At 39.3% G+C, this 28,000-nt stretch overlaps 1 protein-coding gene across 3 annotated transcripts in view; it reads left to right on the forward strand.

The window, feature by feature from the left end:
- The window catches only part of NADK2 (NAD kinase 2), a 47,329-nt gene extending 21,695 nt beyond the window's left edge, over window positions 1-25,634 (forward strand). Inside the window, exons 5-8 of one of the 3 annotated variants that reach the window (XM_010270757.3) lie at window positions 40-264; window positions 13,260-13,334; window positions 22,076-22,177; window positions 25,199-25,634. In XM_010270757.3, coding sequence (XP_010269059.1) covers window positions 40-264; window positions 13,260-13,334; window positions 22,076-22,177; window positions 25,199-25,402 — 606 coding nt within the window. In that variant the 3' untranslated portion in view covers window positions 25,403-25,634. The remainder of the gene's footprint in view (window positions 1-39; window positions 265-13,259; window positions 13,335-22,075; window positions 22,178-25,198) is intronic. The other 2 variants (XM_010270759.3, XM_010270758.3) reach the window with 2 other exon arrangements.
- Window positions 25,635-28,000: the final 2,366 nt, after the last annotated feature.

Consider the following 28,000-nt stretch of genomic DNA (forward strand, 5'->3'; position numbering starts at 1 on the left):
ATATACTTATCCCTCAGATAATATTCCTTTTTGTAACAGTTTGAAGGCTATAAGAAAGACTTAAGACAAGTTATTCATGGAAATAATACATCAGATGGAGTTTATATAACACTTAGAATGCGCCTCCGCTGTGAAATCTTCCGAAATGGTAAAGCAATGCCTGGGAAAATTTTTGATGTCCTGAATGAGGTTGTTGTGGATCGTGGTTCTAATCCTTACCTTTCTAAAATTGAGTGCTACGAGCATGACCACCTTATAACAAAAGTAAGAGCTGTCGAATGTCACCCTAGTTTTTATATGGTTAATGACGTTGTGCTATGACATATGTTACATCTTTCTTTTGTAATTTGGATTTTGGACCTGCTTTTTATTTCTTTTCTTCTTAATTTTAATTATGACATATTGTTACTCAATATGATGATTAATCCTGCCTATATTATTTTTTTTTGATAAGTAATGAAAATTTTATGAGAAAGTAAAAAGTAGTGTTACAATAAGAGCACAAAACAGAGGCATGAGGTGTGGCCTCCATCATAAAATCGGTATTACAATTGAGCCACAAATAGATTAGAGTTTAGACTTACGCACCCCCTTGTTTTGCAAAATAATCAGCCAACCCATTTGCAGACCTCCTTTCCCATTGGATGATAGCTTAGAACAAGAGCTCAAGATTCCGAGAACCTTCCGGACAATAGCTTAGAACAAGAGAGAGCTAGAATCTGGTCCCTAATTCTGGAAAACCTATTGGACCCGGCCCTAGGAGTGGAGAAGGTTGAATATAGAGTGAACCACCCCATCACCCAACCAAAGTTAGTATCCCAAACCTTAAGCCAGGTGGATGTTAGGTGGCTGAGTCAGGAGGATAAAGAAGAGTCAGAAAGAAATAGAAGAGTGGAAAGGAAGAGTGAAGGAAGTAAAGTATATTTAAGGAAGAAAGGAAAGCAAAGAAGAAGAAAGCAAAGTGAGCTAGAGAAGCTTAAGTGCGGAATTAATTATGAGAAGAAGGAAGAGGGGAGCCTGAAAAGAAAAAGAGGGGAATAATAGGCAGCCATTGATAAGGGGTCTTAAGTAGGTTGAAATGAAGATAGTCAGCTGGAATGTAAGAGACCTTGGAAGTGCCAAAAAGAGGAGGATAATCAGGAACACTCTCAGAAAAGAAGGACCAGATCTGGTTTTGATCCAAGAAACCAAACTATCAGAGCTGAATAGAAGGTGGATAAGAAGCGTTTGGGGAGCCAGGGGTCTAAGCTGGTCATATGCCCCATCATGGGGAGCCTCAGGAGGGATTTTGACCATTTGGAGAAATGAGGAAATGGAATGTGTGGGGAATTGATTGGTAGATATTCAGTCTCCTTAAAAATTAGAAGATCCTCAGATGGGTGTGAATGGGTGGTAACAAATGTATATGGTCCTAACTCCTATAGAGACAGGGAGGCCTTTTGGGAGGAGTTAATTGCTATTAGAGGAATTTGGGTAGGGGCAAGAGTCTCATGCCTATAGACAGAAAAATCTTTCCATCTTCTTCTCCATCGAAGACTGGTAGGGCTGGTTTCGATCAGTTCTCGAAGACTGGTTTCAGATGGCCTTTGCATTGGGCTGCATGCACAGACGTGGAGTCGCAATGTGCGGTGCAGTCCTCTTCAGGCCAGCAACTCCCAAGATGTGCACGAGTTTGTGCGGATGCAGGGGAGGAAGCGGAAGTTGGTTGGGTGGCTTGCAGTGAGGAGGGGGTTGACGGAGAAGACGATTCTGATGACTCGACCAGTGTAGACAGTGTACCGGAAGAGATCTGGCAGTTAGAGGAAGTGGAAGACACGTTAAATCTAGAGCGTCTCTTTACAGAAGAGGCAGGAAACGGAACCAATGTTGGTGAGAAGATCCGATCTGATGGAGGAGAGGAGGTCAACATAGCAGAGTATAGACAGATACATGGGGAAGGATATCTGTTCTCACAATGAGAAGCTCCTTTGCCGAATCAGTATACTAGGCAGGATGTTTGTAAGGAAGGTTATGAGGCTTCTCAGCGGCAAAACAGAAACACTTCAGCAAGGAGTAAACACAAGGGTACAAAAAGTAATCCCTGTGGTGTACATCTGAAAGGAAAGTTACCATCCCAGACCCAACTCGAGGAAATAGAACACATTCACAAGCCAATACAGGGAGTGACGGATTCCTCTTTCAGTCCCTGTAACCCTCCCTAGATTCAGCAAAACTCAGGTATCTGTGTCCATTCATTTTGTGTTACTAATGATTGTCTCTTGCATGCTGTGCCAGATCCCATTCCCATTCCAGAGGATGAAGCCTGTGGTGGAGAAGGGGAAGCAAAGGAGAGGAAGAGAAGTGGTGAGGCTGGGGGAAGAGGAGGGCCAGGAAAGAAATGCAAGACTTTGGGAAATCTTTAGGAGATTAGTGGATGAGCTTGGGGAAAATAATATACAGAAGGAGAGGGCAGGTGAATTAAATGTAGGAAATGAGGTTACAGATGCAGGAGGATGTGAAGGAATAAATGAGGAAGGAGGCTCTGAAGAGCAAAAGGTTAGGGAGGTGAATAGTGAGGACACTGTGGCAGCCTTTGTGGGGAAACTGGGGTGCAACTTGAAAGATCCAAATGATCTCAAATTTTTTCTGCAAAAGAAGGGGGGGGGGGGGGTAAGGTGAGGAAGAGGAAATTGAATGAGGTTGAAAGATTGATGAGGGATATTGGAGGGGATAAGAATGCAAGTGTCAAAGGGGATAGGAGGAAGGGGGTTAAGTAATGAGTCTCTGGGATTGAGGGGAAAATGAAGAAGAGAGCAAAATGAAAATTGTCAGTTGGAATGTTAGAGGGTTGGGTAGTGCTAGGAAGAGGGTAGTGATTAAAGAGGCAATTAAAAAGATAGACCCGGATGTAATTATGCTTCAGGAATCTAAGAGAGCAGACTTTGATGTTAGGTGGGCTAGGAGCATTTGGAGAGCTAGGGGGGTTAGCTGGGCTACCTCATCTTTGTGGGGGTCTGCAGGGGGGATTAATAACTTTATGGAAGAATGAGGTGTGCATAGCAATGGAGGAATTGATAGGCCAATTTTTAGTTTCGTTGAAATTTAAGCAGGTGGAGGATGGCTTTGAATGGGTGTTAACAAATGTTTATGGACCTAATGATTATAGAGGGAGGAGGATTCTCTAGGAAGAGTTGGGGGATATAAGGGGATTGTGGGAAGGACCATGGTGTTTAGGAGGCGATTTCAATGTAATTAGGTTTTCAGAAGAAACAAATAATCCTAGACAGAGGGTGACTACGAGCATGAGGAAATTTAATCAATTTGTGGAAATCTTTGAACCCAAAGAGATTCATTGGCCCGTAGTAGCTATACTTGGTCCAATTTACAAGTGAGTCCCATTTGTTCTAAGTTGGATAGGTTTCTATTTATAGTCGATTGGGAGGAACATTGGGGGAGCTTGGCATCTAGAGCACTTCCAAGAGTAACCTCAGACCATTGGCTTATTATGATTGGTGAGGAAGAGTTGGGAAACACAAGGCCTGCCCCGTTTAGATTTGAGAACATGTGGCTACTCCACCCGGGTTTTATTAATAAAATCAAGGATTGGTGGTTAGAGAGTAGAATGGAAGGGAATGGGATTCCATAAGAAGTTACAATTCTTGAAGGGTAAGATCAAGTAATGGAATAACTTAGAATTTGGGAGGTTGGAAGAAAGAAAGCAAGCAGTGATTGCTCGATTGGAAGAGTTGGACGTGAAGAAGGGGAGGGGAGATATTACGCAAGAGGATAAAGAACAAAGGTGGAAATTGCGGAAACAATTGGAGGATGAATTGATTAAGGAGGAAATTAGTTGGAAACAAAAGTCAAGGTGTAAGTGGCTTAAGGAGGGGGATAGGAATACAAAATTTTTTCATGTTTTGGCAAGTGGGAGAAGAAGGAAAAATTTTATCTCAAGCTTGGAAGTGGAGGGGATACCCTTATCTAATCAGGGTGAGATTGCTAGGGAGTTTGCAAACGACTTTAGATCCATATATAGAAAACCCTTAAGTAATAGGGTATGGATTGAGGGGATGGAATGGCCAAGATTAAGCTCAGAAGATAGGGAGTGGTTGGAGAGAAGATTTGAGGTAGAGTAGGTAAAGGAGGCAGTATTCTCCATGGATAGATCAAAGGCTCCAGGCCCAGGTGGTTTTACGATGGCATTTTATCAGGATTGTTGGGAGGTCTTGAATGAAGAGTTAGTGACAATCTTTGAAGAGTTTCACAGAAGAGGAGTGATTAATCCGGGGTTGAATTCCACATTTATTGCTTTGGTTCCCAAGAAGAGAGAGGCAACACATCCAAGGGATTATAGACCTATCAGTCTAGTTAACAGATAAGATCATTGCAAAGGCCTTGTCCCTAAGGATTAGACAGGTGCTCAATACCATTATCTCAAATAACCAAGGAGCTTTTGTGAGGGGAAAGCAAATAACTGATCAAATCCTTATAGCAAATGAGAGCGTGGAGGACTTTAAGAAATCTAGGAAGAAGGGTGTGGTCTGTAAGCTAGATCTGGAAAAAGCTTATGATTTGGTAGATTGATCCTTTTTGCTGGAGGTGATGACCAATTTTGGGTTCGGAGATAGATGGTGCAACTGGGTTTTGGGGTGTATTCGGACTTTCCACTACTCTATTTTGGTGAACGGAATGGTGGTAGACTTCTTCCCAGCATTGAGGGGAATAAGACAAGGAGACCCCCTTTCTCCTTTCTTGTTCACCTTGGTTGCCGAAGTGCTAGGGAGACTGATCTCTAAGGTAGATTCTAGAGGGCTTATCAAGGGGTGGAGAGTTGGCAGGGAGAATAAACCACTTACACATTTGCAGTTTGCAGATGATACGATTCTTTTTTTGTGAGGGGGGGACATGAATGGGGTCAGGAATGTGAAACTTACAATACAACTACTTGAGCAAATGTCGAACCTGAAAATAAATTTTGATAAAAGTTGTGTTGTAGGTGTGAATATGGGGGAGAGTGAGATCCTTGAGTGTGCAAGTATTTTGGGTTATGAAGTATTGAGTTGGCCTTTAATTTATCTTGGTCTTCCCCTAGGAGATAATCCTTACAAAGGAACTTTTTGGATTCCAATTGTGGAGAGGTTTGAAAAGAGACTTGCTTCTTGGAAGAAAAACTACCTATCTCTTGGAGGAAGAAGCACCTTATTTAGGTCTACTTTAGTTAATCTGCCCATTTATTACCTTTCAGTTTTTAAGGTGCCTGTAGGGGTGGCTAGCAAGTTGGAAAAACTAATGAGGGACTTCCTGTGGGAGCCAGGGGAGGAAAAAAAGGATCATAGGGTTAGATGGGAGATGGTGTGTAGGACTTAGCAGGATGGAGGGCTAGGTATTGGGAATTTAAGGAAGAGGATTTTGGCTTTTCTAGGGAAATGGTTGTGGAGGTTTTCATTGGAGAGGGAGAAATTGTGGGCTAAGATAATTTGTAGAATTCACAGGCTTGTAGAGAATGGTAGGGACTCTGGGAATCTGGCCATGGCTACAAGAACATCACCTTGGAAATCCATCCAAGCTGTTTTGCCTCTTTTCTCTCCCTGGATCAGGTATGACTTGCACTCGGGTAATCTCATAAAGTTTTGAGAACATGTTTGGTTGGGGAAAGACCAATTTCCGGCCTTATTTGCAATCTCCACCTTCAAAAATGAACCAATTGCCACTTTTCTTGTTTCCTCAAATTCAAATTCTGGGTTTGGATGGAACTTGGGTTTGAGAAGAGCACTCAGGGACACAGAACTGGATAATATTTCAACTCTTTTGTCCATTCTTGATGGGATTTTTCTAGAGCCTACAAAGACAGATAGTAGGATTTGGACTTTGTCTCCCTCCGAATCCTTCACTTGTGCTTCCTTCTTTAAAGCCCTAATACAACCAGAAATTCCTATTGGTTTGTCATTCCCTGTCAAGGAAGTGTGGTGTAAACCTATACCTCCGAGGGTTGGGAGTTTTTGTTGGGAAACTTTCCTAGAAAGAATCAACACAGGTGATTTACTTCAAAGGAAAAGACCCAATAGCTGTTTGTCTCCACACTGGTGTGTTTTATGCAAAGCTTCTGGTGATTCCGGTTACCACTTACTAATATCTTGTGTTTTGGAAAAAAATATTTGGGATTGGTTTGCTTCATTGTTTGGGTGCAGGTGGATATCCCCAACTAGTGTGCAAAGCTTGTTTTCCTCTTCCTCTATTGAATGCCCAACAAAAAGATCAAGAATTATGTGGAGATGCGTGAGAGCTGCTGTTTGTTGGACATTATGGGAAGAAAGAAATGCAAGGATCTTTTCGGAACAGGAGAGAGGCTTGGAAACAATGGTAGAACTGATTCATATATGGGTAATACATTGGCTGAAGACAATGAATGAGTTCACAGATTTTAACAAATGATATGTTAAGAAATTGGAAAGAAGTTGCTAGCTCAATCTCAAGAAAGAAGACTTCAAATCTCAATTGGAACCCTCCACCTCCTGGTTTTATCAAACTAAATTTTGATGGCAGTAGCATGGGAAATCCAGGGCCTTCGGGTATTGGGGGGGTACTAAGAGATGAGAGAGGTCATCTAATAGCTTTATTTTCTGTCCCAATTGGAGTGGGAGACTCCTTGAGGGCTGAGGTGTTAGCAGCCTTGGAAGGGATTCAAAGGGCCAAAGAAATTAATGCTAAGAAACTGATTATAGAGGGAGATTCTGCGATTGTTGTGGACTGGTTGAAAGAAGACAATTCTAAGATGTGGAGCTACAACAATGAGAAGAGGAAGTTTAAATGGCTGATCAAGGATATGGAAGTCCAATGTACTTGGGTAAAAAGAAATGCTAATTCCTTTGCTGATGGATTAGCTAGACAAGGGGTTAATAGCGATTCTGGGTTTTGGGTTCAATTGTAAGTTTTTTGTGTTTTTAAGTCAGTTGTATTCCCATACCTTGGGGAGCTAAGAATTTTTAGCTCCCATTCTTTGTAACTTTATTCCCTTATTAATGAAATCTGTGGTTATTGATAAAAAAAATGGTGTGTGGGAGGTGACTTCAATGTTATCAGATTTCCGGGAGAAACAAACAAGCCGAACCAAGGAATCACTACCAGCATGAGGAAGTTTAATAATTTGATCGATTCCCTTGAATTGAGTGAACGTCCGATGTTAAGGGTGGACTATACATGGTCAAATTTTCAATCCCCCCCAACCTGTTCCAAATTGGATAGATTTTTCATTACTCCCAACTGGGAAGAATTGTGAGGCTCAATAGTAGTAAAAGGGCTACCTAGGGTTACCTCAGATCATTGCCCCATCTCCATTGAGAAGGAAATTCCGGGGGGAGGCCCGACTCCATTCAGATTCGAAAACATGTGGTTTGAGGATCACTCATTTAAAACCAGGTTGAAGGATTGGTGGTAGGAACTCGGACCTTTGGGGAGTATGAAAATGTTAGGCTTTGCATGGAAATTAAAGAGGATAAAAAGGAAAATAAAAGAGTGGAACAAAGAGCATTTTGGGAGGGTAGAGGAAATAAAAGATAATATAGTGAGGAAGATTGAGGAGCTAGACAAGAAAGAGGCAATAAGAAGGTTATCAGAAGAAGAGAGAGAGGATCGATGGAAAATCAAGCAAGAATTGGAAGAGATTTTAAGGAAGGAGGAAATATGTTGGGGACAGAAGTCAAGATGTCAATGGATTGTTGAAGGAGATGGTAATACTAAGTTTTTCCATGCAATTGCAAACGGAAGGAGAAAGAAAAATTTAATTTTTAGTGTGGAGGAGGGGGGTCAGGAAGTTAGAGAGAGTCAAGAATCACAAGAATCTTTTTCAACCATTTCAAGGAAATCTTCACAAGCTCAAGCGGGGTGACAACAGGGCTACCGGAAATGGAAGGGGATAGGCTCTCAGAAGAGCAGTCTCAGGTGTTGGAGATGAATTCACTTTGGAAGAAATTAAGAATGCAATTTCTCCATGGAAAGATCAAAAGCCCTCGGGCCGGATGGATTTTCAATGGCCTTTTATCAAGAATGTTGTGACTGGTTGAAAACTGATATTCTAGAAGTGTTCAATGAATTCTTTCACAAAGGAGAGGTGCCTCGAGGGGTGAATGCCACTTTTATCACTTTAATCCCAAAGAGGAGGGAGGCCAAAACCCCTAAAGATTATAGGCCAATTAGTCTTGTTGGGAGTGTATATAAAATTATTGCAAAGGTTCTTTTAGAAAGGATAAAAAAAGTACTACCATCGATTATTTCACCATTCCAAGGTGCTTTTGTGGAAGGTACGCAGATTGTGGATCAAATTTTTGTAGCCATGGTGTGTGAGGTGGACCTAGAGAAAGCATATGATATGGTTAATTGGGAAGTTCTACTTCAAATTTTAGAAAGGTTGGGTTTTGGAACCAAATGGAGATCTTAGATTAGAGGATGTTTAAGTTCGGTTCATTATTCAATTCTTATTGTTGGAGTAGCGAAGGATTTCTTCCTGGCTGAGAGAGGAATTAGGCAAGGAGACCCCTTATCCCCTTTTCTTTTCACTTTAGTGGCTGAGGTGTTAAGCAGAATGGTGGCAAAAGCCGATTTCCAAGGTTTGTTTAGAGGGTGGAGAATAGGAGTGGTTCACCTAAAGCTGCTATTGGAAAACTTTGTGGGGGTGACAGGTTTAAGGATAAATTGGACCAAAACAGACATTGTAGGGATCAATCTGGAGGAAGGGGAACTTAACAGATTTGCAGAGATTTTGGGGTGTGAGATTAGAAGTTGGCCAATTAGCTACTTGGGGTTACCTTTAGGTGGGAACCCTAGGTCTGAAGGTTTTTGGAAGCCCGTCATCGAAAGATTTGCTAGGAAGCTAGCTCTGTGGAGAAGGAATTATATCTCTTTAGGGTGGAAGGATTACACTGATTAGAGCCACATTGACAAACCTCCCTATTTACTTCCTCTCAACCTTTAGAATACCCTGTAGAGTAGCAAGGAGGTTAGAAAAATACATGAGAGATTTCCTTTGGGACCCAGGGGAGGAGAGGAAGACTCACCTGATTAATTGGGATCAAGTTAGAAAGCCCAAGGATAAAGGGGGTTTGGGAATAGGAAATATTTCACTTAGGAATTCAGCTCTGTTAGGAAAATGGTTGTGGAGATTCCCGTTTAAGAGAGATAGGTTGTTGCACAAAGTCGTGAGTATTCATGGTTTGGTTGGAAATGGTTGGGATGCAAAAGCTGCCTCTCATGTTTCCTCATCTTATCCTTGGAAAGCAATTTATGAAATTTACTCAACATTCCTTAATTCCATTCGATTTGATGTGGGCCAGTGTAATAAAGTTCATTTCTGGGAAGACCTTTGGGTGGGAGATAGTCCACTCAAAGATCTCTTCCCTGACCTATACACTCTGTCAAACTTCAAAGGGGAAACAATAAACATTTTGGGTGATCTTGGCCCAAATGGGGTCAATTGGAATCTGGGATTTAGAAGGGGCCTCAAGGAAAATGAATGTGCCTCTTTAGTTCAATTGCTGGACCTATTAGGACAAGTTCATTTGGACCCATCCTTGGAAGATTCCAGAATATGGAAAGGTTCCTCAGATGGTCTCTTCTCTTGTTCCTCCATTTTTAGTGTTCTTGCCACACCTAGAAACCCAGATGGGGACTTCCCTGTAAAAAAAATTTGGAGTAAGCCTATCCCCCCAAAAATTCAAGCCTTCTATTGGGAAAATTTCCTTGGCAAGGTTAATACTTGTGATATGCTGCAGAAAAGAAGGCCTTTTGCTTGCCTTTCTCCTCACATGTGCTCCCTTTGTAAGGAAAGTGGCGAGACCTAGACACATCTATTATTATCTTGTTCCTTTGTGCATCACATTTGGGAATTCTTTTGCTTTCTCTTTGGCTGTAGGTGGGTTTGCCCACAAAATGTGGCGGGACTTTTCAACCGAGATTTTTTGAGGCAACCAAAGAAAAGAGGGAAGGTTATGTGGAAAGCTACAAAGGCAGCTATTTGTTGGGTGATTTCGGAAGAAAGGAATAACAGAATATTCCTGAACAAGAGTAGAACAACTGAGGAGGTAATCAACACAATTAAAGTTAAAGTAGCTCATTGGGTAAGATCTTTGCATATTTTTCAACAGTTCTCAGTCATGGACATTATAAGATCCTGGACAGAAGTAGCACAATCTTCAAGAGTGAAAGAGAGAGTAAGGATGGAATGGAAACCTCTAGATGGCAACAGAATCAAATTGAATTTTGATGGAAGCTCTTTTGGAAATCTGGGACTGTCAGGTATTGGGGGAGTGATCAGAAATTCTGATAGGAGAATATTAGCATTATTCTCTGGACCTATTGGCATGGGCAACTCTCTAAAAGCTGAGTTAATGTCAATGCTACAAGGACTGAAGATAGCTAAGCAACTAGGAATGAGGCATATTGAGGTTGAAGGGGACTCCAAGGTGATCATCTCTTGGGCTAAAAACAATAGAACTACTCCGTGGACTTTCAAACAAGTGATAAGGGAAGTGGAAAAGGTCGCAAGGGAGGTAGAGGGTGAATTTAAATGGGTCAGAAGGAGTGCAAATGGGCTAGCTGATTATCTTGCTAAACAAGGGGCTTTGAGGCAACAATTGTTTTGGGCTGCAATGTAAAGAGGGACATAAAATATGTAATAGTGTGGGAGTTCGAATCCCATACACAAAGTTGTAAAATTTTAAATCTAATATCAAATAAAATTCTTCTTTGCTGATCAAAAAAAAATGTCATATCTCTACTTAACCTCTTGAATCTTTTCATTGACTCCCTATATTTCCAAGTCATTGTTTCCAGTTGATAATCACCTTCAATTTGTAGTCTATCATAGTTTAGATCTCTAGTAACTTGTAACCCTTGTAGAAAAGCTTGGAACTCAGCATACACCGAATCCCCTACATCAATAGGACCTGAAAAAACAGTAATAATGTGTCCAGTATTTTTTAACACTCCTATACCATCTGGCCTTCAATTTCTAAGACTGCTTCCTGCAAAATCCAACATGGCAAAACCTTCTTCTTGCGGACTCCAATCTACAATCGGTTTGTCTCTAACAGCAGAACTTTTAGCTACTGCTTCCCAATTTCTCGATAAATCATCAAAGGAGAAGTCTGAGAATAGATCTGAAGATTTAGCCCAATGTATAGCCCTATTAACTACAAATTCCAACATGGCCTCTTCACTTATTTGAAAATTCTGCTATTCCTTTCTTCCCACACCATCCAAATCATGCAGCCTGATCACATCTCCACATAACTTTACCTCTTCTCTTTGGTCAATTAAAGGTCGTAGGGTCAAAAGGCTACCTATCTATAGGGGCACACTCCACCTGTTACCAAAAAAGTCAAGATCTTTTCCCATATACCTACAACAAATGGGTAGGAGATTAGAAGGTGGTAACAGCTTTCTCCATTTTCTTGCAGAGGGTACACCAGTGTGGGGAGATACACAAATGAGGCCTTCTTTTTTGCAAGACATCCATAGTGTTAATTTTTCCCTGAAAGACTTCCCTACATAAATCCCCAACCTTGGGAAGAATGGGTTTAGATGAAATTTCTATCATAGGACAAGGCTGAGGGGTAGGGGTAGGACACAAAAAGGAGAAGAATTAGGATGAGGAGTCCAAATACGACCATCTGGCTTAGAAAAATCCAAAAAGATGTAAGACCTCTTTGGACCTCATCAGACAATGATTATATCAAGCTAAATGTAGATGGGGGCAGTGCTCGTAACCCAGGCCCTTCTGGTGTTGGTGGTCTGTTTAGGAATAAGGATGGTGGGTTTATTGGGCTATTCTCAAGTCCAATTGGCATTGGAGATTCATTAAGTGTTGAGGTTTTGGCTGTTATGGAAGGTGTACAAAAGGCAAAAGATATGAATCTGAGCAAATTGATTATAGAAGGTGATTCCAAGCTAGTGGTGAATTGGCAAAATGGAAGGTAGTGGCTTCTGGTTATTCAATACTGAGAGGAAGAAATTCAAGTTGTTGACACAAGGTATGGGGGTGAAATTCAGTTGGGTTAAAAGATCTGCTAATGCTTTTGCTGATGAGGTGGGAAGAAATCAAATGTTTTGGGCACAATTGTAATCTGTAATGTATTTCTTATTTTTGGTGAGGAAAGGTAAGAAAGGTTACCTCTCCTCTTTTGTGTAAATTACTCTAAAATCAATGAAATTCTGTTATTGATAAAAAAAATCAAGGATTTGTAGGAGTGAGGCTGCCATAACAAACTCATGGTCTCAAAAATCTCTCCTTAGGCCCAAATTCCAACTGAACTCGGTCAATGAGGAAGACAAAAAATGGTGGATAGGTTCTGCTTTGAACAAAGAAAGAGAGTACAAGGAAGGATAAAGATCAAGGTTGAGTTACCAATCCAAAGGTCCTCCCAAAAGAGAACTTTATCTCCAAAACAAACATCATACCTGGTTAGGCTCAGTAATTAAGGAAGCACTCCACAAATGGCCTTCCAAGGATAAGCCATAGTCACCGTTGAGGATACCCCAGCATCCCATCCATTGCCTGCACTTCCATGAATGTTGCCAACAACCTCTTGCCACAATCACCCCCTCTCCAACAGCCAATGCCACATCCATTTACCTAGCAAAGATAGGTTCTTCTTCCCTAAATTCTGTTCTTTTACACACTAAATCCCATTTGATTGGATAGTCCTTCTTTCCTTCCCCAGGCTCCCATAAGAAATCTCTCATCAATTTTTATAATTTTTGCACTTCCCTTTGAGGCATCCTAATGACTAACAAGTAGTAAATTGGCAGGTTTGCTAAAGTAGATTTTATCAAGATTATTCTACCCCCAAGAGAGATGTAATTCCTCTTCTACACTGTCAATCTCTTAGTATAAGTCTCTATTATTGGACCCCAGAACCTACTCTCCTTTGGATTATCTCCTGGAGTCATACCTAGATATCTCATTGGCTAGCTAATAATAGGACAGCCTAGGGACTCTGCTACCACAGTCAGCTCCTCTTGCTCAAGGTTTATTCCAGCCGCACAACTCTTCTCAAAGTTAACCTTCAGCATAGAAATATATTCGAACAGATCAATCACCCTCTTTAATTGCCAAGCTCTCCTGGGATCTTGCCTATATTAATTTGCATTTGGAATTTTCTTTTATCTTAAAACTATCCTTCTCCAGTTTAAAATAGCATTTTCTTCTATTTTTCATTTTAACCTGATTTTTTTTTCTAATTATAATTATAATTTGTTATTGATAAGATAATATCCATGTATTTAAGGTTCAAGGTGATGGAGTCATAATAGCCACACCTACAGGGAGTACAGCTTACTCTACAGCTGCAGGAGGATCGATGGTCAGTATACATTTTCACTTGCCTAAGTTTGAATTAGTTGTGAAACTTATGAAGTCGTTTTAAAGCTTGAGTGACCCATATTTTTATTTCAATTAGCAGGAACCTTTTTCTTTTGAGTTTTGTTTTTTGATAGGTAAATAGGTAAAGAGAATTTTATTAAGAACTAAACAGAAAGTATACATACAGGCATCCCAAAAGGAGGTGTGAGATGCAACCTCAGGTATAATCATCTTACAATTTAGCCCAAAACATAGAATCCTTAAAAATCCCTTTCTTAGCTAGAGTCTGCTAAGCCATTAGCCAACCTCCTTTGCTACTAAATTCTTACAATCATATTAGTGGTCAACATTTTGAATTTCTTCACGGCTTCTCTGTAGGTCCAAATAACAGAGGCTGGATTTGTTAGGTCCAAATAACATGGATGTGTCCATGTTTATCTATTTTGCAAGCTGCACCCCCTGCAGGACTGCTTGGAACTCAGCAAAGATAGAGTCCCCTATACCAGCCAGGCCTGAAAAAATTGCAAATATTTTCCCTCCATCCCTTATTACACCCCCTACACCTGAAGGCCCCGGATTTCCAAGACTGCTGCCATCAAAGTTAAGCTTTAGAAACCCTTCTTCTGGTGGATCCCATTCTGGATTAGGCTTAACTTTAGTTTCTGAATAAAGTGCCACCTCTCCCCAATTCCGCCAGATATCATCAAAGGAGAAAGGGGAGAATAATTTCAAAGTTTTAACCCGATATATAGCCCTTGTTTTGACGTAGTCCCAAATAGCCTCTATAGTTCTTTCTTTGTCATTGTAAATAGTTTTTCCTAAAGACTTTTAACAACCGAGCAAGAAACAAACAAATGAAAGCAACCCTCTCCACTAGCATTACATAGGATACACCAGTTTGCGGACAAACAGAGATAAGGCCTTCTGATTTGCAGAGCATCCAAGGTATTTAGCTTTGCATGGTGGACATCCCAACAAAGCGCACTAACCTTTGGTGGGACAGATTTGACCCAGACTTCTTTGGAGGGGAAAGAGGGGGATGAAGAGTCTAAGCACGAGGAGAAAAAAGAGGCAAAGTGAAAACACCTCTGGGGTGAGGGGTCCAAATTCTAGAATTCGATAAAGAAGGGTCCAAAGTAAATGGCTCAAGAACTTTCAGAAGCAAAGCAACCTGTTCAAACTCATGATCTTAGAGGTCTTATGAAGCCCAAGTCCCAAGTAATATCAGTGGAAAGGGAAAATGAAGCAAACCTTTGGATAGGTTCATTTTTAAAAAGTGTCAAGGAATACAAAGAGGGAAAGAGGTCCTTAAGTCTAGAATTACCAATCCAGAGATCTTCCCAAAATAAAACTGTCTCAAGTGCAAACATTATACCTAGTAAAGCTTAAAAATTGAGGAAGAATGCCATGAATGGCTTTCCAAGGTGACAACAATGTCGTTCTTTGAGATAGACCAACATCCCATCCGTTGCCTGCTTGCCCATGTATGCTTTCCACCACTTCATACCACAGCCTAACCCTCTCTAATGGCCATCTCCACAACCACTTACCCAACAATGGCACATTCTTCTTCCTTTATATTACCTGAACTAGACCTGTCAAAAAGTTGACCCAACCCGCGAACCCAACCCAGCCCAACCCAAAAAAACAGGGTTAGGGTCTCATATTTAGCTACCCGAATGTGAAAATGAACCAACCAGGCCCAACCCAAAAAAACTGGGTTGGGTCATGGGTCAACCCGCTGACCCGATTGTCAAGTCTAATTGGGATTATTTATGCATTGTTAGAAGTTTCCACTCTTTAATTTTTTTTCTATTTAGTCTTTACTTTTTATTGTTTACTCTTTAAATTGTTAAATGTTCAAGTTTTTTACTTTATATTTGGAATTTTAAGGTTAATTCTTTTAGTTTTGGCATTTTTCATATAATTTTTCTTTATTTTTTAAATTTAAATTATTTTTTGGGATGACCTGAATTGACCCATGGGTCAACCCTAACCCGAACATTTAGGGTTAGGGTCTAGCATTTGACAACCCAACCCGAAATCAACCCGAAATACCTTGACCCATCCTGAACCCGACCCACCCAACCCAATTGCCAGGTCTAACCTAAACCCAAACCTCCTTTTTTTCTTTTGAGTTTATGTTAAATGAAACAATTCTGTAATTTTCTGCAGATTTCTTTCTTCTCTTTTTATATTGGTAAATAGACATAAACTTTAGGACATTTTGTAATTTCACCTTTCAAAAGTTACGTATAAATAGTTAATACCCAGAATTTATACCGAGAAAGTATTTGGGTACCTTGTTTGTCTCATTTTGAGTGCAGTACTTTTCTGCATTTGCAAAGTCCTTCCATGCTATTAGATCATCTAACTCCTACGTACTTTTGGAGAGTGAAGAAGAATACAGACTCCTTTTCCCTTGATGACAATTGAAGAGCAGTAATCTCTTGATGAAGGTGGTAAATATTGGCAACATTCTTCTGTTGATAATGCATCTTATGGCTCTTTCTCAAACTATAATAGTAGTATCAAGTAATGAAAAACGTTGACATATCTGAGATTACATAGAATAAGAAGGATATCATAATTTAATCCTCTGATTCCTATTATCATATCATTCATATGAAGGGTCTTTTTGATTTGGCACACAGGTTTTCCATGTTAAATATCCCATTCTCCCATGACTATCAAGTACATCTTTGCAGTTCACAAATTAGGATTATTCAGGAAAATTGATTTCATCTAGTTTAACAGTTGCCATCTGCAGATTTGGATTTTCTCATGGTAGGCCTAATTACAAGGTGTTGGTGCTCATATTCAAAATCTCCTTATTCCTTAAAACCTCCAAGAGACATCTACAGCAAAGCTCCAGATTGGAAAGAGCACAGCTATATTACTTCAAACACACCAATAAATACACAGCCACTACATTCACCTTTACTACAACATTCTCCAATGCAGTGAACAACAACTGAGGTTTGTCATAAAAACATCCTAAAATGGAGAAAAAAAAAGAGGAGATGACAGCAGTTATGGTGAAGGAAAAACTTCATTAAAACATCAATACTTGATGAAATTTTGCAAAATAGGATTTGCTAGGTCCAGAAAAAACAGATGGGAGTAAAAAATATATTCCCATTCACCAAAAATTTACTAATGGACCTCTTTGATCCAAGAAAAATGCATAATATATATTCTGGAGTTTCCGAGACAAGGTTCTGAAAAAAAAAACTTTTGTTCAATTAGATTCCACAATACCTTAAACAACCATTCAGATCTTGCTTTATCAAAATCTAGGGTTTATATGTAAAGCCTGCTGACATCAACAGGATTCTAGAAGTGCTGAGGGAGCATCCCAGGTTCTTCTGTTCTTGCCATGATACCGATGAGGCTGGTTTAGAGGTGTTAGATTAGAAGAAGAGAGGAGAGAGTGAAGAAAAAGGGGAGAAAACAAGAGATTGAGGGAATAAATGACTTCCTTTTTCCTACTCAGATGTGTTGATATATTTTAAGGATAGAGTTCCAGTTAGCACTATACTGTATAGATTTCATTTAGCATGTTTTGAAATCAGTTAGTTAGTTAGCCTCCTTTTTTAACTCTTGTTATTTTTTCTGTTCTTTAGTGCCACAGGGCACCAGTCATAACTTTGAACCCCATAATTCTCTTCGTCTCTCTTACCTTTTCTCTCCTTCTTTCTTCTCCCTTTCTGGTTCTGTTTCTCTGATATTTTTAACCCAGAAAACATGGTATCAGAGCAGGTTTTCTGGGGTTAGAAACAGTGCAATAAAAGTCCTCTTAGTTTCTTCTTCCTAAGTCTCTCAGTTTCTCCTCTGCTGTGGATCGAATCTGATTAGGGAGTGGATCGGACTGATCTGAAGGGTTTTCTCCTAGGTTCTCTTCCCTTCTTTCTTGGTCGTGTGCCAAGAAATACCTAAAAGAAGGGAACTCTGATGCTGTGAAGGCAGGACTTCTCAATTGTGTGGATCATGTGATCCTTTCTTGTACCCAGGTAAGGGTTTTTTGGAGATCTGGATGACCTGCAACCACCGTGGTATTTTTATTTAGAACTGTGGATCAGGTGATCCTGTTTCTTGTACCCAGACAACTGGGTGGTGTAGGTCTGAATGACCTGTGACTGTGTGACAGTTGTTTGCTAATGTTTCTTGGGGAATTATAGTACCTATGTGCCAAGTAGGATGAAGGGGTATATATAAGGGCTGCCTAGCTTCTGAACTGTCTCCTCGTATGTGTGTGGTGTTCCTAAAATCCTTTTTTGACTGAACTAAGGACTGACTTACCTGAATTGTAGAACTGAACTGTGGCTGAATTGTGATTGAATTGAAGTGAACTCTGACTGAACTGAACTGTCAAATCAGACCTTATACCATGTCATCTGCGGATTCTAGTGTGTCTAGTGGGCCTTCCAGTCAAGGTGGAGTGAGTGGAGGATTTGACATGAGCTTCCCCATGGCTATGATACCGTTTGATGGTCTCAATTACCTAGAATGGTCAAGGGGAATCATACTGTACATCACTGTCAGGGGGAAGGTGGGCTATATTAATGTAGAACCAAAAAACCGAAGTCTTAGGGTGTAGAGCATGACAGGTGGAATCAAGAAAACAGCATGGTGATGTCATGGCTGCTACTTTCCATGCTGCTTCCAGTCAGGAAGACGTTCATGTGGGATGAAACAGCTGTTGAGATTTCGGAGCAGGCAAAATCTACTTATTCAGAGCAACGCCATTATGCCAAAATATATCAGTTGCAAGCTGCTTCCTCTACTTGTAAGCAGGGGGAGCGGAGTCTCTCATCATACTACTAAGATCTGACCTCGATATGGAAAGAACTGGACCACTATCAGAATATAGACTGGAAGTGTGATGCTGATGGTAAGGCCTACAAGTCTCTGGTTTCCCAGCAATGGGTCTTTGCCTTCCTCTTAGGGATGAACTCGGTATATGAGTCTCTTAGAGTTCAGATATTAGGAAGTAAAGAACTTCCTTCAGTACAAGAAGTGTATGCCCTAGTACAATCCGAAGAGAGCAGGCGGAATGTGATGAATAACTCCGAGGGGGAGCAAATTGCCTTAGTGGAAAAAAGGAGTGTGGCTGTAGGAGGCAACAATTCTTTTAAGGGTGACTTCCAGAGGAAGGTGGATGATAAGGATAAGTTATGGTGTACTCATTGTCATAAAGCTAGACATATCAGTGATACATGTTGGGATCTCCATGGGAAGCCAAAATGGGCTCAGAAGTTGAGTAAGAAATCAGATCTGAATAAGAAGCTGGGACAGCAAGGTCAGAAAAAGTTCAATACAGCAAATTAGACTTATAGGAGTCTCAGCAATCTACCACTACCAGCTTCCTTGGAACCGATCCCCAGGAAGATATAATTAACTCTTTCCGTGACCATTTAAAGCTATATGGGAGGACAATTCGCTAGATGGATTCTGCTCCTCCTGCCTCGACTTCCTTTGCATCTACTTCAGGTAATGGTAGAGGAGGTAGCACTTCATTGTCGCAAGGGCCAATTGAGTTCAAAAGCTATGGAGAAACTTGAAGTTGTACCACCAACATCATCAAAGTCACTGGGGACAAATCCTATCCAACTAGGTACTATTATTCCTGTTGATATTCCTGACCCTATTGCTATTGATTCTTCATCTGCCAATGACCTTAACATCCCTATTGCATAAAGGAAGGGAGTTAGGTCTTGTACCACCAAACATCCTATCTCCCATTTTGTCTTCTATGAGAATATCTCATCCTCCTTTCATGCTTTCCTCTCTTCCATTGACAATGCCCTATCCCTAAAAATGTGCCAAAGGCTCTTTCAGTGCCCGAATGTACAAATGCAATGAAAGAAGAGATAAATGCCTTGCATAAAATGGTACATGGGAGTTAGTGGATCTTCTTGTGAGTAAGGAACTGGTAGGGTGCAAGTGGGTTTTTACAGTAAAGCACAAGGCAGATGGCATAGCAGAAAGGTACAAAGCCCGTTTGGTGGCAAAAGGGTTCACTTAGGTGTATGGAATAGACTATGCATTGACATTTGCTCCAGTTACTAAGATGAATTCTATCAGGGTTCTTTTCCCTCTTGCTGCTAACCTTGATTGGGATCTCCACTAGTTAGATATTAAAAATGCCTTCTTGAATGGTGATCTTGAAGAAGAGGTGTACATGGTGCAACCTCCTAGTTTCTATGCCCAAGACCAAGAGCAGAAAGTGTGTAGGTTGAAGAAGTCCTTGTACAGTCTAAAGCAGTCACCAAGAGCTTGGTTTATCAAGTTTCATCTAGCGGTGCAATGGATTGGCTACAAATAGTGTCGGGCCAATCATACACTATTTGTGAAAGGAGGAGAAGGGAAAATTGCAGTCTTGATAGTTTATGTTGATGACATAGTGATCACAGGCGATTGGAAGTTGGAAATTCAAAGACTAAAGGAATTCCTAGCCACTCAATTTGAGGTGAAGGATCTAGCATAGTTGCCAAGGTGACGCCTAGGCGACAAGGTGCCCTTGATGGCTCGCCTCGCCTAGTCGCCAAGCAGTTTTGCATACTGTGTCATAAAATACTTTTATATTGTTATTTTTTTGAGATTATAATTATAAAATAGACATTATTAAAGAAAAGTATTCATTTTTTGTGTTTATAAACTAATTTCTTTTTATTATTTTCTTATTTAGGGTTTAATCAACACAAACATTGCTAACTGTTGTATTAAACCCTCAATGACTTCAAAATCTGAACCAATAAGTAAGGGAAGAACTTAAAATTTTGTCTAATCAACACACATTTCTTCCACCTTTTCTTTTCTTCTTTTCCTATAACAAAAATAGGGGTTCAGCCCCTATATTTTTTGAATTTTCTTTCCTTTCTTTTTCTTCTCATAAATATGTTGATTTTCTAGACTTAAACATAAAGTTTATAATTTTCTTATGAAAATTATGGATAGTTGTTAAAGAAAGTTGGTTATGGAACCAAGGGAACTACCCTAGGATATGCGATTTTTACTTAAAAAAAGTTCATTGCCTAGGCGGTGCCTAGGTGACAAGGTGCCCCCCTGTTGCCTAGCCTCGCCTTGGCGCCTTGAAAACTATGGGATCTAGGTCCCTTGAGGTATTTTCTTGGAATTGAAGTAGCCTGTTCACAAAAGGGGATAATCATTTCCCAAAGAAAATACATCCTAGACTTGTTACAGGATACAGGAAAACTTGAAGTTAAGCCTGTTGACTCTCCCATTGATTTAAACCATAGACTAGGTGATTTCCAAGGTGAGACTATCAAGGATGTAAAGCAATTCCAGAGATGTGTGGATAGGCTATTATATTTGTCCATGACCTGACCAGACATTGCTTATGCTGTGGGGGTTCTTAGCCAATTCATGCATGCCCCCAAGACCACACACTTAGAGGTAGCCGATAGAATCCTTAGGTATCTAAAGAAGTTTTTGGGGGCTGGTTTACTATTCCAAAGAAATGGACACTTGAAGATTGAAGTGTATACAGATGCTGATTGGACCGAATCAATTGATGACAGAAAGTCCACTAGTGGGTACTGTACCTTTGTGGGAGGGAACCTAGTCACATGGAGAAGCAAGAAACAGAATGTTGTGGTGAATCCAGTGCTGAAGCTGAGTATAGAGCAATGTCCCATGGAGTGGCTGAAGTAATGTGGATAAAGAACTTGATGTGTGAACTGGGGTTTCCTGTTGACGACCCCATGTCATTGTATTGTGATAACAAGGCTACTATCAACATTGCAGCCAACCCAGTTCTCCATGATAGAACTAAACATATTGAGGTCGACAAGTATTTTGTTAGGGAAAAATTATAAATGGGGAAGTGTGCACTCCATATGTCAGTTCCACAGATCAACTTGTAGACATCTTTACCAAGGGATTACATCATCTGCGGAACAATGATTTATGTGACAAGTTGGGCATGATTGACATCTATGTCCCAAGTTGAAGGGTAGTGTTGAAATCAGTTAGTTAGTTAGCCCCCTTTTTTAATTCTTGTTATTTTTCTGTTCTTTAGTGCCGCAGGGGGCATTCTTGTATTTTCCTTTCTTTTATTATTAGTTGAGACGTCCTAATATAAATACTAATGACTGGTGGCTACCCCAGAATTCTCTGTCTCTCTTCTCTTTTCTCTCCTTTCTTCTCCCTTTCTGGTTCTGTTTCTCTGATATTTTTTACCCAGAAAACAACATGAATGAACCCGCCCCTAGAAATTATCTCTTGATATAAGGCAAGGTTACTGGCTGGCCAAATCCTGTAATTTTGAATCATCATTGGACTGATAACTAGATCAAAAGATTTCAGGTATTTGGCCTTCTACTGTCACAAGGAATATTTTAATTTTGTTTTGTGAACTTTCACTTTCTTTTCATTCTATTATGTAAGACGCACTAGTGATCACACAATTATCTCTGGGAGTTAATTAGTAAGCATACCATTATATCACGGTATCATATAAATGAAATCTCTCTGAGTGCTTTAGGTTTCATATTCAGATGTTATTCCTTATGGGAGGGTTCATTTTTAATTTGATTATTTTTGTGAGCTGTTGTTATCTCAAATTTGTTAAATGCTTAGTACCTTTACTCTTGTTTAAATGGACTGAGATCATGTAATATCCATTTGCCCTTGCCATTGTTTTATGTTCGTTTTTTTTGTTAATCTGCTTTATTAGTCCTGTTTATGTAATCATGTTATGGATGATCTGTATCACAGGTTCACCCAAATGTTCCATGTATTTTGTTCACCCCGATATGTCCACACTCCCTTTCATTTAGACCTGTCATTCTCCCAGATTCTGCCCAGCTTGAATTAAAGGTGAGCAACTGATATCTCTAAACCACTATTGATGATCAAAACAGGGAGAAAGGAAAATTGATTAATGTCGTTTGTTTTGTTTCATGCTCTCAGGCGTGGAGCTTCTACTAGAATATCCTATAAATCAGATTTTACATTATAATGCAAGCTCCTTTTTTTTTATTGGTAAAACCACGAATTTTATTAGAAATTGGAATGAGAGAATATAAATTACACAATCATCAAGGATTCTCAGAAAGAGGGAGCAAGACCTGGAAACCTCAAAGGTAATGAGGTGAACTGCATTAAATCAAGTATAAAAACATAGAACAGGAAAGCGAATAATCTGTCAGAGTGGTATTCACATCTATGTTACACCAAGAGTGCATTTAACAGTGGATTATAACAGGAAAAGGAAAGAATTATTGAATGCTTTTAGATCAATTTCCTGAATACTGGTGTAAGACAGAATAGGCCTTGTTTGGTTAAACTTGAATAGAACCAACTCCTTTTTAAAACATGATGCTACTAAGACTAAACTTTCTGGAGAACCTTGTTCTTTGTGCCTATGGGTTTAATCTTCAGAGCCCTAGGATGAGGGGCTCTGGAATTTTTTAACAAAGGAAAATGAGTGTACAAGCAGTATACATGCCTGTGCCCCCCCTCCCTGCTGGCCAAATGAAAAGAAAAAACGGGACCCAATAATAATGTCTTAGATCTGGAAAAAAAATCTCCCAGGAAGAGCTTGAACCCAAAGCAAAAAAGAAAAGCTCAATCAACAGTCAACAGTCTATCAATGTTCACATCTTCTACAAAAAGCACCAAACTTAATGAATAGGAGAAACAATCATTTCTCCCCTTTTCCACTGAAGTTGGAAATGTGCTACCTTTGCCTTCCAATGCACCTGGCTTCACCATGTTCCAGACTTCCAGCTGAGGAGGTTATGCTCCTCCATACTAATTCCACTCTCCTACCCCTGGCATCTCTGGTGTTCTTGATTTTCATCCCTAGATGTCTGCTCTATCCCTCTTTCAATTTTCTGAATGTACCCTTGGCATGCTTCTTCCCATCCAGGAAAAAGAGGCTCAAGCACTGACATCATTTCCGTCCTCTATTCTGTTGAAAGCAACTATTGGTTGAAACTACTGACATTTTTATGCCCCTCTTAGTTTCAACATTTGACTTTTTTATTATGGCTGCAGTTCATGATTTTAAACAAATTCTCGCAGGCATCCTTTATCATAGAAAAATGATTTTAATTCTTCAGGATCCCATTGGTACCATCAATACCAAACAATAAAATCTCCTAGGAACCAACTGTATTTTCTAATAAACTAATTACCTTCACCTGGAAGTATGCAAAAACACCATTACAGTTGCAAAATGAAATATTTCTCTGACATCTTAGGCACCATGTTTGGGAAGCTTGATCTTTGGCTTCAATGTGCATATCTCATCTGGGGTTCTATAATCGACCAATTCTTTAGCTGGTAGTCTCATAAGGCTAGGAGTACGTTGTCTTAGTGATCCTCCCAACACAGTTTATATTTTGTTTCAGATCAGTTTATGCCTTGTATTAGATGGTTTGCCTTGTCTTTTGCTAAGATTGTTGGTTTATTCCCTTTGTTCTTTGGGTCACTTGATGGTTATACTACTTTCTCTTTCTATTTTATTAAATTCTTTCAGTCATCAATGAATATTAAGGAAGTATTCGGCCAGAACATACCATCCCGTAAGCAATTCTGTAGTATTTCTTTAACCATTATGGCTCCTCTTGGTCTTTGTTTCTCATCCCATTTTCTGGACTTTTCTTTCTATTTCCCTTTCTCATCTCTTGTATTTCTTTATTTTCTTCTTATTGATTAACGAATTTCCCTTTAAAAGTCCTTTTCTGTTTATCCTGGAGTATATTTTCTAATAACACCAACGAGAAATTCTCAATTCCTTTATATTACCCCAACAATGTATTTTATGTAGTAGCTGAAAAGCGCACCTTTGTTTAGTGGAAGATATGATATTTGGCTCTTAATTTCTTAGGCATCAAAGTAGACAATTCTTTCTTTCAACTGGTGACTGGTTGACTTGTGTACATAACCTGCTTAAAATATGATCCTAAATTTGCAATGGCACGCGTTCTAGTTGAATCATCTGAAAAAATATGCAGCCAATAAATATCCAACTCCTTAAGAGGTTAAAGTTTTTTTTTTTTTTTTTTGCGGGATTATTCCTGTAAAAATATGGTTAAAGGAGATGCAAGGATCAGATATTTCTGAAGTTTGCCTGCTGTGTAAGGTGAATGGGAAAGGGAGCCACCTGGCAGCAGGGGTGCAACTCGGGTTGGCCCAAGTTAACCTATTACATTGTTTTGGGCTTGAATTTCGGACCTGGCAGTTACTGTGCACCCCTTGAATGTCTTGAGATATTGTATCTAGACAGAACATTTTTTTTCAATGATTGGACTGATGAGCCAATCATATTGTCTAAGGCTTTGCTAAAATATGGGTTTAGAAAGATGGGTTGTATGTTAGGACCTGGATTGTAGTGTGGTCTGTTTCTTCCTAGCACCCTTCTGTGGGCTATGCCTCTTTTGACCTTCCTCATAGCTTCCATACAGAACCTGCCATGTTTCTTCCACATAGAGGTGTTATCTGGCAATTCCAATCTATCCACCAGGGCCCCTCTGGAAATGGTGACCTGTGCAATCTTCATTCTCTACATCAGCCTGTGGCCATTCTTTTATTAATGTCTTCAACAGGAAACATTGGCTGCTGAAACTTTTAATATTGTAATACATACCTAAGATGATAAGATCTGACCACCTGGAAAGGGTTTTGTGGCTCAAAATTTCCCCATTAATAGGGAATAGTGAGAAGAATGTGTTAGTTGACCACCTGGAAAGGGTTTTGTGGCTCAAATTTTCCCCATTAATAGGGAATAGTGAGAAGAATTTGTGTTAGTTGTTAGTAGTATTTTCCATTTTAATGTCTTCAAATATTTCCTCAAATCTTTTTTTAACTGCAAGCTGTATTGGAATTCAACAGATCCCAGAGGATACACGAAGTAATGCTTGGGTGTCGTTTGATGGGAAGAGAAGGCAGCAGCTCTCAAGAGGAGACTCTGTCCGAATATCTATGAGCGAGCACCCTCTGCCAACAATCAACAAGTCTGATCAAACTGGTGATTGGTTCCGCAGCTTAATCCGCTGTTTGAATTGGAATGAAAGGCTAGATCAGAAGGCCCTATGAACTATAAAGCCTTTGAATTAGTCTTGTAGATGAAAAGACTGGCCTGATCTTAGTTAAATGTAAATATCTGTACAGATTATAAGTTAATAGTTAGAAATGATATTCATAGATTGCAAAAAACAATGATGTGTTTACCGACTCCCACAGAAAGGCAGGCTAGCTTAATTTTTCATATTCTAAAATGTATCCAAATACTCTCTCAATTCAGTAATAAAGGTTGAATCTTCGCTCCCATCGTTGCATATGTTTATTTTACCTGGAGTATTCATAATAGGTAATACCTGTTTTTCCTTCTTGAGTTTGAAACTTGTGTTCTTTTGTCATTTCTTTGAGTTTGAAGTTTGTGTACTATTTTGCCAAAGCAGTCGTGAGGAACTTCCGCTAATTATTGTTGCTGTCATTGTCCTCACTTTATGGGTTGGCATGGTTTTGAAAACTGGACCGGATGGTCGGACCAGTTGACCCAGGAACCGGTCAGGCAACTGGTTCCATTTCACCCTAAAACTGCTATTGGGCCAAAAACCGTTGATTTGGTCAGCAACCCACTGATCTGGGCAGCCAAACCGTCGATCCATTGACCCAGACAACAATTTTTGGCCATCTTTTATTTTAATTATTTATTTTTTAAATCAGAACATGTCATCCATTTGAACCAGATGGTCGAACCATTCAACCTAAGAACCGGTCCTCAAAACGGTTCTGTGTCCGGTCCAGTTTTTAGAACTTTGTGGGTTGGAGTCGATTGTATTTATTTACAATAGAAAGAAACTGGAATAAAACTTTATCAAAAGAATCATCTTATCTCATAATAGAGTACAAATACTGAGCCTTTTTAGAAATCAAGAATTTCAATTTGTATACTGATAGAGAATATGGGTTGGAGCCGCTTGCATTTATTTCCAGTAGAAGGAAACTGGAATAAAATTTTATCAAAAGAATCATCTTTTTATCACATAATAGAGTACAAATACTTCAGCCTTTTTAGAAATAAAGAATTTGTATAATGATAGAAAATATTCTCCTTGGCAAAAAGTAAACCTTTAGGGACCCAAGACCAGGACATCACTACTGTCAAAATGAAGCACAGCTTGGAAGGAAATGATGCTTATCTCCATCAGGGGATTTGTGTTGTGACTTGTATAAGAAGGATGCCACTAATGAGTTGTATTCTGCTTAGCAAAAAAAAAAAAAAAAGTAAGTTATCTTTTTTTTTTATTAGATAGTCACTAGGTCTTGAAAACAAATATGTTGGATTAATCATGCAACTTGTTTTCTGAGTGAGTAAAGCTACTAATTATATGCTGTATTCATCATCATCATCCATACCTTATTCCAACGGATTGGTTACATGAATCCTATTTTGTCAATTTGTTCTATTTAAAGTTATATCCATTGTTAAATTATTAATGATTAAATCATTTTTTACTATTATTCTTGTCCTTTTTTGTCTACCCCTAGCCCTTTTACCTCTTTCAACTTGTAATAAACTACTTCTAATTGATGTTATTGATGGTGTTCTCTGCGACCAAACCATCTTAGTCTACTTTCTTTCATTTTATCACCTATTGGGGCTATTCCTATGTTCATATTGATGGCTTCATTCTTAATTCTATCATTTCTAGTTTTTTCTGCCCATCCATCTTAGCATTCACATTTTTGCCACACTCATTTTCTGGACATTTTGTTTCTTGAATGCCCAACCCTTTGCTCCATACAACATAGCTGGTCTTACAACTGTTTCATAGAATTTTCCTTTTAGTCTAAGTGGTATTTGCCTATCACATAAAAGTCTAGATGTACCCTTCTATTTTGCTCATTCTCCTCTAATTCTTTGGGTGACATCTTCCTCAATCTCTCCCTTGTTATGGATTATTGAGCCAAGGTACCGGAAATGGTCACATTGAATTATATCTTGGCCTCTAATCCTAATGTATTCTGATTTATACTCCTATTAATACTAAATTTACATGTCATATACTCTGTTTAAGTCCTAATAATTTTAAAACCTCTTGCCTCTGAGGCATTTGCCCATAAACTTAACTTTGCATTTGATCCGTCATTAGTTTCACCAATTAAGATAATGTCATCATCTGCAAATAGCTTGCACCTTGGAACTTTATCCTGAATATGTTTAGTATAATTAGGAATATCATACAATGATATGTTATATTGGTCATGCTTTAAGGTCTTTTTGACATGCATGTTCACCTAAGTATCATGATTATTGCTGTATACATAGACCATTTTAAGGTTTCAGTTTTGGCTTGCCAAGTTTTCTCCAAGCTTGGGCTTGGCTTAGCTCATTTTGCTCTTTCATGACATTAGGCCTATCCAAGTCTAAGAATAATGCCCGTAATTTGTTGGCACTGGTCATAAACATAGTAATCCAATTGGTTGGTTTGTTTCCTTTAAATTCAGATTCATTATTAATTAAGGTTATTTATGTATACTTTTTTTAGTAATAAAATAAAATTTATCAAAAAGGGGAAAAGAGAATGATAAAAGGAAGGTGATCAGAAGTTTGAATAAGCTTTTGCTTTTGAGCAAGGTTTAAAATATCAAAATTGTGTATTGTATTGGTAAACTCGGATACAAATA

Source organism: Nelumbo nucifera, chromosome 1, assembly GCF_055504915.1.
Source record: "Nelumbo nucifera cultivar China Antique chromosome 1, China Antique-T2T, whole genome shotgun sequence".
Classification (NCBI taxonomy): Eukaryota; Viridiplantae; Streptophyta; class Magnoliopsida; order Proteales; family Nelumbonaceae; genus Nelumbo; species Nelumbo nucifera.